General features: G+C 42.5%; 1 protein-coding gene across 1 annotated transcript in view; it reads left to right on the forward strand.

The window, feature by feature from the left end:
- Positions 1 to 17,198, forward strand: part of Setd3 (SET domain containing 3, actin N3(tau)-histidine methyltransferase) — a 69,670-nt gene extending 52,472 nt beyond the window's left edge. The window contains exons 7-13 of the mRNA XM_075947248.1: positions 4,052 to 4,110; positions 4,763 to 4,877; positions 10,001 to 10,075; positions 11,067 to 11,233; positions 12,080 to 12,165; positions 14,740 to 14,900; positions 15,920 to 17,198. Coding sequence (XP_075803363.1) covers positions 4,052 to 4,110; positions 4,763 to 4,877; positions 10,001 to 10,075; positions 11,067 to 11,233; positions 12,080 to 12,165; positions 14,740 to 14,900; positions 15,920 to 16,315 — 1,059 coding nt within the window. The 3' untranslated portion in view covers positions 16,316 to 17,198. The remainder of the gene's footprint in view (positions 1 to 4,051; positions 4,111 to 4,762; positions 4,878 to 10,000; positions 10,076 to 11,066; positions 11,234 to 12,079; positions 12,166 to 14,739; positions 14,901 to 15,919) is intronic.
- Positions 17,199 to 18,172: the final 974 nt, after the last annotated feature.

The following is an 18,172-nucleotide window of genomic DNA, read 5'->3' on the forward strand; positions in this document are numbered from 1 at the left end:
GGAATTTGCATGCTGCATAGCAACCATCTTCTTTTATACTTTATTAAATATCTGTCAATTATAAATATCAAGGTTTTACATTAATGTCAAGATAGTACATCAAAAATTCATGGAATATGTGACTTTTTCCAAGGGTATTTAATACTTAATGCATTTGTGTCATTTTTCTTTTCAGAGATATTGACAGGTTTTATTAAGTATTTGTTAGGGAGATTTCATTTTTATCAAGGGACTATAAAGAGAAGCTGCATGCTAAATCAATTTTAAAAGCCAGAATATCATTCATTTTTCCATCTTCAAACACTTATAATCCATAGATTTTATTTAAATTTCTTCATGGTTTATTTTTGTTTTATGTGAGTGATAGTTCACGACAGAACTTTAATAAGGATCAACTATGCTGACTGTAGTGGTTTTTAATTTCCTTAAGCATCACTACCAGACCCATGCAATATGGTAAATTCTTCAAAATGTCATACTTACATATTTAGCAATATTGCTTCTTTTTATTGAAGCCAAACAAACAATTTTAGATATTAATCTTTCCCAAACGTAGTGATTATTTTTACTAGGCACAGCATTGCTGTTTCTCAAGGAGAATGCTTCCTTTGGATGGGAAAGGGAGTGAGAGAGTGCTTTAGAGGGTCACCTGCCTGACCCTGTATTCAGATTCTAGAATCCTTTTTGTTTTCATTTATTTTTGAGGCAGAGTTCCATCCATATAGCCTAGGTTGGCATCCACTTCCCAAGTAACTGGGATGACAGGTATGTATCAACAGCCCTGCCTTTAGAGAGTAAGCCTGGCATCTCCCTGTCTGATAAGAATGGTGTCAGTTGTTTATTTCCTCAGCCTCAAGTATTTATTTTGCTCAAGAACTAAAAACCATTTGCTACAGAGGATTCTTAAGAAAACCTATGTCCTGTTTCAGCATCTGTTTCCTAGGGTTTCGGGTAGAGCAGTGAGTGAGTGAATCATCAGGGCTCCTGGCTGGCTCCTGTGAGGCCTCTGCCTTGGAGGCCTGGTCCTCATGTATTATTTGGGGATATTCTGGACCCCGTTCCACATGGATCTTTGTCTAGGAAACTGTAGCTACTAAAATCAGCTGGCCACCAAGAATGAGGTTCCTGTTGAAGGATGGGCTCGTAGTGGTTTACTCCCAGAATGGAACAGAGTGTTCTTGCCATGTACTAGGAGTTTGAATATTTTCATGTGAGGACATTTCAGAAGCTTTCAGTTCACTTCAAATTAATTTTAGGCAACAGTGAAAGTGATTGATTAAAAAAAAATTCTCAGGCAGAGACAGGTGGATCTCTGTGAGTTCAAGGCCAGCCTGGTCTACCAAGGGAGTTCCAGGACAGGCTCCAAAGCTACAGAGAAACCCTGTCTCGAAAAACCAAAAAAAAAAAAAAAATTCTCTCTCTAAGTATTAAATGAAAATTGTAATCGTTTGTCTTTTTTCATTTTTTCAAAATAAGGGAAGCCTTTTATTTCTAACATTAAATTAAAAAGTATAGCTTAATTATTTTTGATATTGAATACCTCCAAGTCCTTGAAGAGTACTATGTAAACATGACTAGATGAAAGGTGTGGATTTTGTTTTGGTATTTTAGAAGCATGATTTTATTCAAGTGAAGCTGAAAGCCCCCCGTTGCTGTAGTGTTGCTGGTAGGGATTGCATGTATTCTTCCATGTCGCCAATAGATGGCGCTCGTGTCACAGTAGTGAGAGCCCTGCTGAGGAAGAAGCCAAGGGCCACCTCAGTGTCCCATTTTGCTTCAATCTAACTGTTAAGTTCATGTGTCAGTGCAGACTGGCTTTTATACTAGAATTTTGTGTACTAGACACACCCTGTTTTTTTAGAACAATTTTCTAATGTTTTCCAAAATTACTATATAACCATAGAAAAAAGAATAGTCAACCTCTATCTGAAAATGTTTTTTTCTTATTGAAGTTTTGCTTGTGATGATTTTTATCAGGACTGTCAGGTAATGTAGGAAGTATGTAAACTGTTGGAAGGAGCACGTTGGTGTAAACTACCAGCTCTTGGCCTGGAGTGGTCACCCATGCTCCCAAAGAATCCAAGGCCGTCTGAAGATCCTCAACTGTTGGTAGAGTCTTTAAGTTCTTTTGAAAACTGAAAATTGTCATTGTTTTTCCTAGTTAATATCAAACTTTTGAGGGGGAGAGCGTTAAAATTTGAGTAGGCTGTAGTAAATGTCACAGTTGAAGTAAATTAAAATATTTTTTAAAAAATAACATTTTCTCATCTTTTATACTTGGAAAAGACACATCTTGGGTGGGCAAAGTTCTCAATAATATGATACTGTGAGATTTCATTTTACTATAAGAGAAAGGAAAATTTATCAATAGGATCCATTTTCTTTACTATTTTGAAGTTTTTCCTTTTAATTCTTACCAGGTTAGTTTTGGGAGGAGAGAGGGTCTCATGCTGATTTGCTATTTAAAGGGAAACCTGGGCTCTGTCTTTGCTAAATTTAACGATTAAGAGGAAAATCTACTTTGTGGCCTCAGAGCACATCATATAGTTACTTGTCAGTCTGCAGGCTCTGGAACAGACCTTCCCAGGCATGGCATTTTCTGAGTCAGACTGGAAATGCCTTGTGGTGTACTATTGTGTATATTGCTTAAAGTCTCTCATTTCATTTCACATTGTTAGTACAAATATTCATTGTATCTCTCTTTTTTTTTTTAATGCTAAATTCTAGCTGCAGTATAGGCAGCTCTTAAATTCTTGATCCCCCCAACTTTGCCTCTCAGGTGCTGGTATTTACAAGTGTGTACCTTTACACCTGTCCCAACGTGCATCTTAAAGGTTATATGAATATATTTTTACATTTTGAATTTTCTTCCAAAGGGTTAAAATGAGGCTAAGAAGAGGAGAAAAGCCGGCACCTGGGAGCTAACACCCAATTGGCCGCCTTTTGTAATATATAATTTGCCTAAGATTGTGCACTGAGCACAAGCTTTTGTTTTCTAATTGATTTACGGTTTGAGCCACTTGTACCTCATCCCCTACTGCCCTGCACACAGTGCCAGCAAGCACATTACAGGGAGCGATGATGAATTACAGTGCACTGGTGGTGCCAGTACCTGGAGTCAAAGCTGCGTGCTGCACGGAGCCACATTAACAGGCGCAGGATCGGCTCTGGCAGAATCTTGTCTCAAGCTCAGAAGCGACCATTTGTTCATCTGATCACTTGCTGCAATCTGTCTATCAGACTGTAATTGAAAGTAAAGATTAAAATCACACTGTTACAGCTTTTAATTTCTTAATTGAGACAAAGTTTTAAGTGCTCAAAGGTCAAAAGAGAAGAGACTTGTGACGAGGGAATGTGAAATTATAAGATTTTCTATTGTGTATGAAGTTTGGGGTATTTTATTAAATGTTCTTTTGTCTAGACAAAAGGAATAATTTAAAATAATGCTGGTCTGTTTTATCTTTATCTTACTTGTAAGATTTACTTCATTCTCACGAGACTGTGCTTGATTTCCTGTGTTTGATCCACATTTACTGTGTAAATAATTCATTTGCACATAAGTCGATTGTCATCAAGTGATATAAGTTAGAGAGTGTGAAAAAACTCCCCCCCCCACTATAGCACCTATAAGTGGTGCCTTTTGTGATATAAAGAGATTAAAATCCAGTAATAGGATGAGACCCCCAAGATAGGCAAGCCCTCTGGCTTAGCAGGCTTTGGTGTTTCCTTCAGAGCTGGTGCTCAAAACAGTGGGTGTGCCTGCTTTGTGAAGGCAGTCCACCTTAAACTGTTTTGTGTGGTGTCTGTGGGTTCCGGGATCGAACTATGAAGGAGCAGATTTATGGCGGCCACTGGGCACAACAAATTAAGTTGACAGTGATGTATGAGGGCACAATAGCATGCTGATCCCTCAGTCTCGCGGCTGGACGCCTCCTGCTTCATTTGGCTCTTGTTAGTTCTGTTAGCAACTAAATAATGAAATTCTGCTGACTGATTTCTGTTTTCCATTTTTCTCTTTTCACCTCTGCTTCCTAAAACCACTCATTCCCAGACCCATCCTCATGCCAACAAACTGCCCTTGAAGGATTCTTTCACTTACGAGGACTACAGGTTGGTGTAAGGGGCACTGTGTTAAGGGTGGTTTCTGAGGAAATGCAGGATCTGGTGAGGGAAGCTCATGAGCAAATGACCTGCTGTGACCACTTATGGTGCTGAAATTGGGCGGTCCCAGAAGCCACTGTGAGCAGCTTTGATAAGCACTGGCATTTTGACAGCCACTTAGAAACTGCTGTGAACCTGTAATGCAAGTGACTTGAGCTTAACATTAGTGTTAAGTATTACTAAAGAAGCTTTTTCTCTTTTGACCAGATCATATTAGTGTGAAGTGGGGATTTGTTTTGAACAAAAAGTTAATGCACTACACAATGTAATAAAAGTGTCATGTCCTACATCTCATACACACCTTAGAAAAGGAGAGACAGCAACCACTTGTCAGTGGAGGCTTAGAACAGGGTAGGGTCAACATTTGGGTGAGAAGGGAGCTGAGGCCCCTGCTGCTCCTGCCTCCTCTTAGCATTCTTCCTTGCATTGCCTTCGTTTCCTGCCCCTCCTTTCCCTCAATCCTGAATTTAGTTCTAAATGGCATGAAAACACCTGAAAACTGGGAGCCCTTCAGTAACCCCAACTGTTTGGTTGTGTGCATTCTCATGCAGGTGGCTTTAGATAGTTCACTCTTAATTCTCTTATTTTCTTTTTGTCACAGGTGGGCAGTCTCTTCAGTTATGACACGACAAAACCAAATTCCCACAGAGGATGGCTCCCGGGTGACCTTGGCCCTGATTCCTTTATGGGACATGTGCAATCATACCAATGGCCTGGTAAAGATTTTCTCTGGGGGTTGAGTCTGGAGGCTGCTGAGCTTCTGGGTGGATATTCTTGGCTTCTGTTTCCCCTTGCCAGCTCCCACCAGGAGGACAAGCAGAAGCAAACCCTGCTGCTTCCTGTTTCCCTGTAGTAGAAGCTGTGTGTCTTCTTCATACTGAAAACCAAGAGTGCCAGTCTTAGGCCACTTTGAGAAACTGCAGCGACTGCCCTTGTGTGTTCAGAAATCACAACCGTAGCTCTCACATTCATTTTCTTGTCTTACTGGATCACAGACTGAACAAACCACTTTTCTTTTTTTCTTACAAGTATGGGTTTATTGAAGAAAACTTTCCATCGTTTTGGCTTTTTCTCTTATAGCCCTTTTTCCCCCTCTGCTGACTCTTTCTCACCCCTTGTCCCATTCTGTTCCTTGCCTTCTTTGATTACCTGCTTTGCTCAGGAGCCCATGTGTGTGGGGGAGGCTTGTGTGCTAGGTTCTGGGCACAAGCGCAGGGCTGGGAGAATGAAGACAGGAAGCATCTTCATGTGGCTGATTCTGTGAAGGAGGAAGGCAGGTCCTGTTCCTCCGCATTCTTGGGTTCCAGGCAGTGTGGGGCTGAAGCTTTCTCTGTGCTGAGGACTTCCTGGTCCCCACAGGTAGGGGGATAAGAAAAACAGATCATTCTAAATTTCTCAGCACTGCTAGTCTGCAGGGTTAGTTGAGTTTGATTCCTGCTTCTCAGTGCCAGCTTGCTTTGTTATTATTAGTCATATTATAAATAGATTAAAGAAATGCTGAAAATGATTATTTTGCATCTATACAGCGGCCAGAGCACATGCGCTGTGTGCCAAGCACTCAAAGCAGACTGTCCTGCTAATTCTGGTAGTCTTTCAGATCTTAACAATATTAAATTGTACAAGGAAGAAGAATTACACTTTTATAATTACATTTTTGTCTTAATTTAGATATGCTTAATTTAATTAGTAGGACTAAGGAATAGTAGCATGCTTTACATTTTCATTAATGAATGTAATTTTACATTCTTTGTCCTTTTTTCTCCTTTAGAAATATTTTAAAACTGATGATAGGCTTGAAATTAAAAAAAAAAATTCATGTAGCCTTAAATATCTGATCCGTGTGTTTCCTTTTTCCCTCTTTATTGAACTAGATCACTGTTTCCCAAACTCATTCAGTCATTAAAGTTAATTTTCATTTCCATTGTTAAAAAAATCAAAAAGAATTAAACAACACAGAAGTCTCTAGCAATGTAAGCCGTTCTTCTGCGTTCCCAGTCTCCTCTGGTTTACTAGCTACATGGAAGGCTGCTACATCTCGGAGCTCTGCTCTCCTGTCCTGTAACTGTTTGTGCCACCCTAACATGTTCGTAGGCGTGCTGAGTCTGGGCGTTGGTGTTCCTCTCAAATTAAGACTAACAGGCAGCTCTTGGCATATCTTCTGTAATATAATTTGGGTGGTTTGTGATCTGTCGTGGTTCTCTGCTGACCCTCAGGAGGTTTGTTCAAGAAGCCCATGTATCTTCTTGCCCCACACACTTAACTTGACACTTTTGTTGTTTGTTTCTATTGTCATAAGGTTTCATGGGACATTGAGTGGGGCAGGATTTAAGGAATGGAGTTTTCAAACTGTAAAATTGCGTATCATATATGTGACTGTTAGCTTCTTTTTAAAGTGAAGTGCTTGAACTCAAGGCTTGGCTTTTCAAGCAAAGTTTTTTTTTAAATCTTTTTATTTAAATAACATTTTTTCATTTATTTTATATACCATCCAGTTTCTCCTCCCTCCTCTGCTCTTGACCCTCCCCTCTCCCATCTACTCCCCTCCCCCATCCACTCCTCCTCCATCTCCATCCAGAAAGGAGCAGGCCTCCCATGGGCTTGAGCAAAGCATGGCACATCAAGTTGAGGCAGGACTGAGCTCCTCCCCTTAAATTGAGGCGGGCCCAGGTAATCCAGTATGGGGAATAGTTTACCAAAAGCCACCTAAGTGTCAGGGAGAGGTCCTGCTCTCACTGTTAGAAGCCCTACTAAGAGACCAAGCTACAGGATTGTCACACATCTGCAGAGGGCCTAGGTTGGTCCAGCATCGATGAGCTCCTGTGAGCTCTGAGCACAGGTCAGCTGTCTCTGTGCGTTCCCCCATCATGACCCGCCCCTGGCTGGTACAGTCCCTTGTCCCTTTCTTACTTAAGACTCTTGGACCTCCGCACATTGTCATACAAAGGCTTTTAGTCCCCCTGTGTCTATGCTGACTCTCCTTGTATTATTAGGCTACTAGACTCTCATAGGGGAAATCGTGAGAAAGGTTCATACACCAGTGCTGTCTGCTTTTAACAGTAGTCCTGAGCCCTTTGGACACTGCAGCGGGAACAGTGCTGCTTAGGATTTTGGAGAATGGGAGTGAAGTCCTGGAGAAGCAGGTTTTAAGAGGTCACCAGGCCCAGTCCTAAGCTGTAGAAAGTGTGTATGTGTATGTGCTCTCCCATGTGCACATGTTTGCAGGGTTGTCAGTGTGTGTGTGTTTTGGGGGGGGTGAAGGCCGGAAGCCAAGGTTGCATGGTTTCCTCTTCTGTTCCCCACCTTGTATTTTTGAGACAAGGTCTCCCACATTAAACAAACCTGGAACCTGCTGCTTTGGCTAGGCTGTTTGGGAGCTTTGCCCGACTTTGCCACCCCCCACCCACCAGCACCGTGATGATATGATGTTAAAGGTACTCACCACTATGCTTGGGTTTATTTGTTTATAATGTGGATGCTGGAGATCCAAACTCAGATTTTTATCCTTGCACAGCAAACATTTTACCCATTGAGCATTTCCCTCATCTTGGAAATGCTATCTTTAAATCTTGCTTGATCTGACTAAAAGTAGCAGAATTGACAGAATTCCTTTCTTCAAGTTATTCATTTAACCTGAGAAGGATTCTGCTAAGTGGTTTACAGGGCATGGTGTGTGTTGTGTTGAGTATACATAATATGACTCTCAGTCAGTGCGGTAAAAATCTTTCAGGGCCCTTCCGTTGAACTGTTGAAGATGTTTAGATTCCAAGCTTAGAGCAGAATCCCAGTTTTCATAAACACGTATAGATGTCACCTACCTTTGGCTTCTTGCTATTTCTAGCCAGTACAACCCACCTCAGGACCTCTGTGTTTGCTGCTGCTCTTACCCAGAACATGTGTTCCCCAGATCTGATGAGACTCAAAGTTATTGTCAAGTGAAGCCACCCTGAGTATTCTTTGTAAACCAAGCATCACTTCTGTCACATAAGCCCCCTTCTTGTCCTATTTGTATTTCCTGCATTACCTATGCATTATAGTCTCATTTAAAACAACAACAATAAAAACAACCAAGTCTTTTGTAGCCTGGACAAGTCTTGAACTTGCTATGTAGTCATGGCCTTGCATTCATTTGTCTCTGAGTGCTAGGATTACAGGTTGTACTTGTCCACAGCCAGCCTCTACCCATTATTTTGGGAGGTCTATTCATTTCTTCTTTTTTGCTGGGGGTTGGGTCTGTCATATCCTCTTGTTTGGTGCTTTAAATTCACCAGCATACACACTCTGGCGTAGGAAAAAACAGCAGGACACACAGACACAGCTGTGATCTGTTTCTTCAGTTTTTTCCACTGTCTTTTCCAAGTTGAATCAACAAGTATGCATTCCTTCATTCCTTCTTCATACACAATGCAGGTAATAGATATGCACTAGGAGGGAATTGAAAAAAGATCGAAATGATCATGTTCTCTGTATGTCGGAGGGAGTAATCATGTCACACCCTTCCTGCTGTGGTGCTACTTAATAGGTAAGCCTTTGGTTCCCCAGGACCAAAAGGAGCCAGACAAGTTTACACAGTTTAGGAGGTTGGCAGTGTTCAGGGGTGGGGCATCAAGACAGACTGCTTATGCATTGGGGGGCTCTTGTTCCTCCCCTGGGAGTTTGTGCCTCAAGGCAAGAAGGCAGTGTCAGGAGTTAGGGACTGTCCACAAAGCACTGGGTGCTCTGATTTGAAGAACACTCCTGGTCTCCTTGAGGATGGGGCAGGCACATATATGTGGTAGCAGCTAGAAAGGGGAGGATGAGAGGAGGTAAAATGGGGAAAGGAGCCCTGGAAAGAAGACAGGTTTCACAGTCTCAAAGCAAAACAGGAGTTACATAAAGGTAGTTCCATGCAAGAGGGAATGGGACAGTGGCCTGTATGACAGAGAACACCATGGTCTGAGGCCTCCTGGGAACTTGGTGTTTTCCAGGGCCACTGTGTGGTCAGCAGAACGACTGTGGTACAGGAACTTGCACTGCTCAGAAAGGCTTTGCAGATGCTGATAGAGGAAGGGTAAGAACTGTAGTCACAAGGGGAAACAGAATAAAAAGATTAAAAAGGTGTGTAAGAGTTCTTGGGCAGTAAGGGTGGTCACTTCTGTGCATTGCATGCAGAGGCCCTTGCCAAGACAGGTTGGCTAGAGAAGATGTGGATGGGGGCAGGAGACTTTTCTGTACTGTCTGTACCATATAGGCTTAGAAACACTCACATTTATGTCTCTTAGCAGAAAGAGAGGAAGTAATAATCATTTACTTTGCCTTTAGTTACCTGAAAATTTTAGATGACTTTGTGATTACAGAGGAACGTAACGTAGTAGTGGCCCCTTTTCTTGTCCTCTTGATTCTTATGCAGTAGAACCACCACCCCCCCTTTTTTTTTTCTGGTGAAAGAGGCCAGGGCCTTATGTACTGCTCTACCACTGAACTAGACCCTGCCCCCACATTGATTTTTCACTATAAAAGTTATATAAAAGTAACACTTCTAAGTAAATGCAGGTACCCCAGAGCCTCCTGTGTGGGCATGCGACTTTCGTCATTTGTGGAGCCTTACTCGGGGCTCAAAGGCAGCAATTTTCTAATCATGTGCTTGGTGGAGACCTAGAAGTGATGCACAGTGTCTTCTCCCAAGAGAGATTGACTTCAGATCTGCAGTTTCCTGTACAATCTATGTTGTACATAGAAATGACTGAAATCCTCACCAGGCCTTTGCTGGAATCTTGAAAGTCTTTGCTGTACCTGTAAGCACCCCTAGACACCTTGTCCTGAGGGACACTGCCTCATCACCCTGTCTTTCTCTCCTGCCCAGATCACGACTGGTTACAACCTGGAAGATGACCGCTGTGAGTGCGTAGCCCTGCAGGACTTCCAGGCTGGAGATCAGGTAGGTTTCAGTGTTCTTTCCCTAACCGTGAGCCAACCTGTGAGCACTGAGTGGTGGCTTTGGTCATCCTAAGAACTACTGGGCATAGGGAGGAGCAGGAACGCGTATCTTTAGGATTGTTTCTGACCAAATCTTGGGACCGAAAATACTTTGAATGACACTTTGCATGCACAAAGAAAGCAGTGCCCTCTTTGTACAGTGAGCCACTCTATGTGATACCATATAGACCCCAGATAGACTCTGTTTGCAAGTGTTTTGTGTCATAAGCTGCATTTCTTTAGAAAGAGGGGATATTTAAAAGAGATGGGATTTAGGTAGTTAAAACCTAAGGAAATTAGAACACACATACCTATCCTCGTATGCTTTTGCTGGGAGATGTCCATTTTTTTAACCTAATAATTTGGATGGAGGCACAGGTAAGTTTCTCAACAATTTTGAAATATACATCTATAAATATCTGCATTTATTAGTTTCACAACCCAGTATACAATAGAAAGTCAATACAGGGACAGACACTGCCTTCCACTTGGTCTGTTCTTCAGAAATGTTCACAACACTCTGACAGTGTGGAAGAGCATGAGCTGTGGAAGTGGTCTCTGACAGGAACTAATTCAAATGCCTATTCTAGAATGTTACCCTGAAAGGAAGGAAGATGTGGCACATTCTAACAGTTTAAGAGGGGGCTGGCTGGCTGGGGTTGGATGAGAGGCTTGGCAGTCCTGGGTCTGTTTACCCATGTGCTCCCTCTCCCCCATCTAGTAGTAGACATATATGTTTGGCTTTCCTCTCCTTAGATAATTGGGGAAGTTAGAAGGACTGCATACCTTCACCTTCCATGCATCGTGCTGTACCAAGTGGATGTGTAGTTAGAAGTCTATCTGCTGGTGTAAAGTAGCATTAATGCAGGAGGGTTAAGCCTCTGCACTGCTGTTTTAAGGATACATACTAAGTTTGGTTTATGTCCTATTTTTTTTTTTTTACTGCATCTTAGATTTACATTTTTTATGGCACTCGGTCAAATGCAGAGTTTGTGATCCACAGTGGTTTTTTCTTTGACAATAATTCACACGACAGAGTAAAAATAAAGCTTGGAGTAAGTAAAAGTGACAGGCTCTACGCCATGAAGGCCGAGGTCTTGGCTCGCGCTGGCATCCCAACGTAAGTAGAAAAAAACATGGGTTGACTCTTTCCAGTGGTGTGTGCAATATTTCCATGGCATAGTGTTTAATTGGTGTGTTAATAAAGCTTCTCCACAGTGCTGTGTTTTAATCTCTTTATCCCTGTTACACAGCAAATTTAGACCTTGGAGATGTGTGGTGATTTACCACCGCTTCCAGATAGACATAATTGTGTCGCTAGTAGTGTTCACAGCTAGTTCCAGGGGATATGGCTTGCAGTCCCCGTTAAGTTAAATAAGTGCTCTGGTATCATTCATGTCTTTCACCTTGAAAAGGCTATAATGACCTGGATCAGTTTGTTTTATTTAACTCTTTGGCACCATTAATTTCTGTAATGAAGTCATGATCCTCAGTGATTCCATGAATTTCTGGTTAGATTCTTTAAATTTTTCTTGCATTTGAGGTGTGAAATGGTAAAGAAGATGAGAATTATGATTTATTAGTCCTCCAGGAACTAGAGGAACTATTCTTAATGAAAATGGATTATCTGGCTTTTTTTTATTGAACGTGTCAATATTTGATTAATGATAAAGTGTGAACTCAACATGAATTATTGTTACTGTATCTTAAGGACTATGAGTGTGTTTAATTCTCTCACCATGAGCATGTGGCCCCGAGAGTAAGGCCATTAGGCAGCAGGCATGCTGGGAGGGGTGGCCAGTGCATGACAAGGCCTTCCTACCCACCAGCTTCATGCTTTCCTAGTGCATGTCTTCGTTTAGTGACGCTCAGCTCTGCTTTCCTTGAGGACCACTGCTTGTGTGTAAATCTGGGCACCTTCCTCTGGACGAGCTGTGGAGCTTACCTCAGGTGTTGTTTTTTTCAGATCCAGTGTTTTTGCATTGCATTTTACTGAGCCGCCCATCTCTGCCCAGCTTCTGGCTTTTCTCCGAGTATTCTGCATGACTGAAGGTAAAAATCATTTCTGATGAAAAAAAATTTTCTTTTTAAATTGTGGAAGTGTAAAACATGGGGGGTCAGATTAGAGACAAAATTCTTGAAATGGGAAGCACTTTTTGGTAGAGGGAGGTTGGCGATATTGGAGAAAGAACTAATCTTGTGTACTGGACTGGCAGAGTCCAGATATCCTGAGCAGGTTAGTACTAATGCAGACAGCTGTATTAGACAAAATGTGCCTGGCCACAGCTTCTTATTTCAGGTCCAGGAAGGATTAAATCCATGTATTGCTCACCCATTTATATATTAGCTTAGAACAAGTCATCAGAGCTTACTCTGTTTTTGTTCTTCTTCCTAAACTGTGCTCCAAATCACTGACCCTGAGGTTCATTTGTAAGGGATGGGGCCTGTTGTTATCAGCTACCTCAGTCTGATGCAAAATGACTAGAGAATAAGTGAATGATTGACTGAATAGATAAATGAGCATTTGGGAAAGTGCAGCTGGTTAGAGCAGTCTATTGTGGCCACAGAGAAGTGGCTGTTCCTTACTGTTTCGCCCCCATCTCTTCTGTGTTCAGGGCTTGACAGGAAGCTGGATGTACAAGAACTTGGTCCTAGTATGTAGGTAGGCAATATAGATGCTGTTGCAGAAATAACTAGAGTAAGACAGGCTAACCATCCTTGGAGAGCAAGAATCTTCCAGAGATTCACCACCACTCACTAGGACCTTTTGTGAGCACAGGGTAGGATGAACTCTGGTATTTTCTTTCATATTTAGCAAGAGAAAGAGATATTCTGGCAATGGCTGTCCCTGTAGCTTGTGCATTGCATCATGCTCAATATGGTGCTTCCTGTATTTTCATCTCTTCTGCCCTGTTAGCTGTTTCCTGTTGCATTGATGGAGTCTCCAGTTCAAAAAACTTAGGAAGGGGCTACCAGCCAGTAATGAATGACCTTGACTCAGAACCAACCGCATTATTTCCAGAGTCCATGCCACAGACATCCCCACTTCCCTGCTGATGTGCAGAGAATAGAATTCATGGAACAATTCTTGCTGGAGACAGTGTATTTGCATGTGGGGAGGAGGGGAGAAAGGCAGAGCAGTGTCATCCTCTCTGCACAGGGAGAAACTCAGGCTGTGTGTGAGTGTCCCCAGGATAGCCAGACTTAGGCTACCTTGGGAAGGGGAGTGACTTGGAACCTCGGAGGAAGGGATGCCTGGTTTGTTGTTTAGGTCAGGCCAGCAGCTGCTTTGTATGTTTTCATGTGAGTTGTGTCCAGCTTCTCTGCACATCTGTTGGAGAGGAAGAGCATGGTCTCTGCCTTCCACACTGCAGTGTGAACTAGGGGTGAGGAAGAGTGACAGCAGTGACTTAACATTGGAGATTTCTGGAAAGAATTTTCTATTTCTAAGGAAGTGGTTTTTTTTTTAAAAGATCTTTATCTCTAAACAAAGGTTATAAACTGACGAGTGAAGCATCTAAAACCCTGAATTTTACCATAGAACTGGATAGTTGTTTTTTAAACGTCAGATAACATGCTTTTTTTAAAAAAAAAATTCATTTTATGTCTATTGCTGTTCTTTAGTTTCTTTTCAGTCATCAGAAGACAATTTGTCATGTCAAGACAATTGATGTATTCTTTGAATTACTCCAACTAATACTAATAAAAGTTTGGTTTGCTGGCAGCACAGCTCCTCAATTTGAATTGTAAATAGTGACAGCTGTAGGGCATTTTGCTCTGAAAGAGATACTGTCTCACAGTTACATAAGAAGCATGGGTGTGTTTGTTGAACTGAATAGGATGGGCAGGAGATAAGTGCTCAGAGCCATTGCTGAATTCTTTCTTCTTACATACATTTTTGAAGGTGGTTGTGTTTATGTGTAATTTAAATTCCTGATGAGTGAGAGAGTCGTTTTTCCTTGACTAAGATTTCTATAGTCCATGTACTTGTTCCTTCCCATCTTTGGCTTACTTGTAACAAGATGGGGTATATAATTACGGGTCCCAGGGTGAAAGTGACTCTTCTCAGTGTCTTTAAGACATTTTATTTTCATCTTAATTTATTTATTTATATGAACTGTTTGCCTGCATGTGTAACTGTGCACCGTGTATGTGCAGTGCCTCCAAAGACCAGAAGAGAGCATTGAATACCCTGGGACTGTTTGCTATAGACGGTTGTAGGCTGCTATGTGGGTGCTGGGAATTGAACCTGGGATCACTGGAAGGGCAGCCAGTGCTCTTAACCCTGAACCATTCCTTCAGCTCTACTTTTTGGTGCAGTTGGTAGGACTGAGGTCATCACTCAGGGTCTAGAAAACAGTTCTGTGATAGTGAGGGATGTGGCCATAGAATGTCTTCAGAAAGAGCGAGCCTATCCGAAGGCTCTCAGTGTGTCTCTTTGAGAGACTACCTTTCAGGGAGGTCTCATGTGACCTCCTGGTGTGGAGTTCAGCTCTGCCTCTGCCTGGAGAGTCTGAAAGAGGCTGGAATATGCTGGTGCTGTGAGGGACCTTAGGGTGCCCCACCCCCTTAAAGTGAGGGCTGTGCTGTTCCTTCCTGTTTGATTGCTATGTATCTTTCTTGTAGAGGAATTGAAAGAGCATTTGCTAGGGGACAGTGCCATTGACAGGATCTTCACTCTGGGGAACTCTGAGTTTCCTGTCAGCTGGGACAATGAAGTCAAACTGTGGACATTTCTGGAAGATAGAGCCTCACTTCTTTTAAAAACATATAAAACGACAATTGAGGTAATTAGCCCAATGAATGAAGATCCTGCTTTGATGTGTTTCTAGTCCTTACTATATTCTGATTCTTAGCAGAATGTATATTCGACATTCTTTATTCACAGTCAGCGATTTTCTGTTTATCATGTTTATACTTAATAGCATTGCTGATAAATTTTATAAATGTAGTACATTTTACAAATTCAATGCTTTTTTGCTTTGTTTTTTGTTTTTTTTGTTTTGTTTGGGTTTTGGGGGCTTTGTTTTTTTGTTTTGTTTATTTGTTTTTTGGGATAGGGTTTCTCTGTGTAGCCTGGCTGTCCTGGAACTCTGGCTTCAAACTCAGAGATCCACCTGCCTCTTCCTCCAGGGTGCTGGGATTAAAGGTGCACCTGTCTGACTCAAACTTAGTACTTTTAAAAACTATTTTTAATTCATATGATACCACAAACATGAATTTGTATTTAGCTTCAAAGCATTTATTACCCTTTTATCCCCACCCCTCTCTCACCTTCTCGTTTTCTCTCTTTTGTACCAACATGTGGTATATTACTGGGGATTAAACCTAGAGCCTTGCGTGTGCCACAAAAGCCTATGTCCTCTTTAGTTTCAGGACAGAGCCTCATTAAGACTGGCCATAAACTCTGTAGCCCACCCAGGCCTCAGTCTTAAAACCATCCTGTCTCAGCTTCCTGACCAGCTAGGCTTACAGACTGTGCACCAGGCTTGGCTAAAAATATTTCTTTGTCTCTAATTCTTTAGTTCATGTCCTTCATCCTGGGCCCAACATGAGGGCTCCAGTCAAGGTGATTAAAGTAAATATTGCCCTCCATTTTGTGTTGGCTCCATTTGACTTGGCCTTTGTTTTGAGAGATATAACTTAACTGTACAAGATTCATAAGTCAAACTGGTTTTGATGGGCATATCGAGTTGGCAGGTGGTCTGAATGGCTTCTAGCACCCTTAACCCCCCTCAGGCTGACCCACTGCCCTTTGCAGCTAGTGCTCTTTTCTTTAACTTGGTCTCGCACTCTCCTCCCCCAGGAAGATAAGATCGTCTTGAAAAACCCTGACCTGTCTGTTCGTGCCACAATGGCCATCAAATTGCGCTTGGGTGAAAAAGAAATTTTGGAAAAAGCGGTGAAGAGCGCAGCTATGAACCGGGAGTACTACCGCAAACACATGGAGGAGAGGGCTCCGCTGCCCAGATACGAGGAGAGTGACCTGGGACTCTTGGAGGGCAGTGTGGGGGACTCTAGGCTCCCTCTGGTCCTGAGAAAGCTGGAGGAGGAGGCAGGGGTGCAGGAGTCTCTGAGCCTCACGGAGACTGTCAGCAAAGCCAAGGCTGCTGAGAATGGGCTCATCAATGGGGAAAACGTGATCCCTAATGGGACCAAAGAGTCTTCGGGCAGCGTGGATGAAGTGAAGGAGCGACTCTGAGGTGCACTCATTGGGAATCCAGTTTAGCAGAAGTTGTGGACAGCCCACTACATCTGTGTTCCTTGTTAACAGTTTTCTTTTCGCAGAGAGGAAAATATGTTTTTGCTGCTTTATATAAAAGTGATTTTTAAGTTATTTTAAAGATCTAGCTTCCCTTTTTGATTAAGATTGCCATCTTGCTTCTGGGCTGAACAAACTAGTCAACAGTGACAGAGGGAGGAGGTGCCTTTGGGGACTGTGCAGACCTTGTGTGGGCACTTGCATCTCTTCCTGGGGAAGAGTTGAGGTCCTTGCTCAACTGTGCTCAGCAGGCCTACTACCCTTACTCCAGAATGAAAGCGGGCTCTGCCTCTGCTGCGGAGCCAAGGTTCAACTCTGGATGTTCAGCGGACAGTGGGAATGAGGCACAGTGCAAAGACAGCCAAGTGAGGTCTGGGCAAATCAGTTTTTTGTTTGTTTTTTGTTTTTTTTTTCTCAAAAATAATATCCCCCATATCAAAAGAAAAGATAAGGTGGCAACCTAATTTTTAATGGCTTAAAATATTGGTGATATTAATTATATAAATACACACGTCTATCTAGTGATTTCTAAGGATTTGTTTTCTTTTTGTGTTCTGTTTTGCTGCATTAAAAACTTATCCTTTTCCATAAATCAAAGTAGGACTTGAGTCCTCTTCCTTAGTTTTAAATGCTGGCTCTGAGTTCATCAGAGTGGTGCACGGACTTCCAATGATTGCAGTGGGCTGTTGCAGACGCAGCTGCAGCTTCATGCAGTGGGTTCAGGAGGCGGTGGCTCCCTGGCTTTTCCAGTTTTCACAGGCTAGAGATTTTCAAAGCTACCCTTTTGAGTAAAACCCCTTATTAAAAGAAAAACATGACTGGTGTTCTTGTTTGTTTGTTTGTTCTGTTAGAAGTAGAGCAGGCTTTGAGTCAAGCTTTTACGCAGATCCCACATATTCCCTAACCCTTGGGGACTTTGCCACGCCACAGGCTGTGTTCATCACAGACACAGAGACTTGATGGGAGCATGCCTGGGTGCCCAGAGGCCTGCACAACCCCATCCCATCTTAAGCTGCCAGCAATGCTTCAGTGGGATCCCAGGCCACAGGATGGCAACAGAAGGCAGGTTGGCTTTCAGGGGATGTGGAGTGTAGGGCAGTGTCCCTCTTGAGGAAAGGATGGGATCTGCCACCAAAAGGAATCTAGTTTTCAGGCTACTGATTCATGTCCAGTTTTCCTTGACCACACATTTTTATGTCATCACTGACATCTGAACTATCACGGCCAGGGCTCATTTTGAAAACTGCTGTGTAAATGATTCACTGTGGTTTGATAAGAGCTGTAGAGATATGGGAGTTGTGTAGCATCCATGGCTCTGCTCAGAGAAGACACTGCTCCAGAGACGATTTGCGTGGCTGTCTGCTCTGGGTTCAGATGGGCTGGAAAGACTCCCTGCTGCACTGGATGCTGGTATGTACTTGTGTGAGGCAGGGGCCGTCTGAAACTACCTGCTGCTGTTGTGAGAAGACACGTGATGCCAGGTCTCCTGCCAGCCTTAGACTGGAGGTACTTTACCATCCATGTGGAGCTTACATAATGATCTCTGTCTCCTTGGATTTTCTAGTTAATGCTGCTGAAACAATGTTTGCATTAATTTGCCTGTAAATACAGTTTTTCACTAGACTAAAAGTTTTCAAGCCTAATGCAAAAAATGCCTTGTGCATATTTGTGTACAGTCCTGGGGTAAAAGAGCACCGTAGCGTGGGGTAGATTGTAAACTATTTGCTGGGGAAGTTTGAATTAGATAGAGCTGAGAAAGCTAGGATTCCAGTCCTAGTCTCTAAAACACCTTTGAAA

Source organism: Microtus pennsylvanicus, chromosome 14 (assembly GCF_037038515.1).
Source record: "Microtus pennsylvanicus isolate mMicPen1 chromosome 14, mMicPen1.hap1, whole genome shotgun sequence".
NCBI classification, from domain to species: domain Eukaryota; kingdom Metazoa; phylum Chordata; class Mammalia; order Rodentia; family Cricetidae; genus Microtus; species Microtus pennsylvanicus.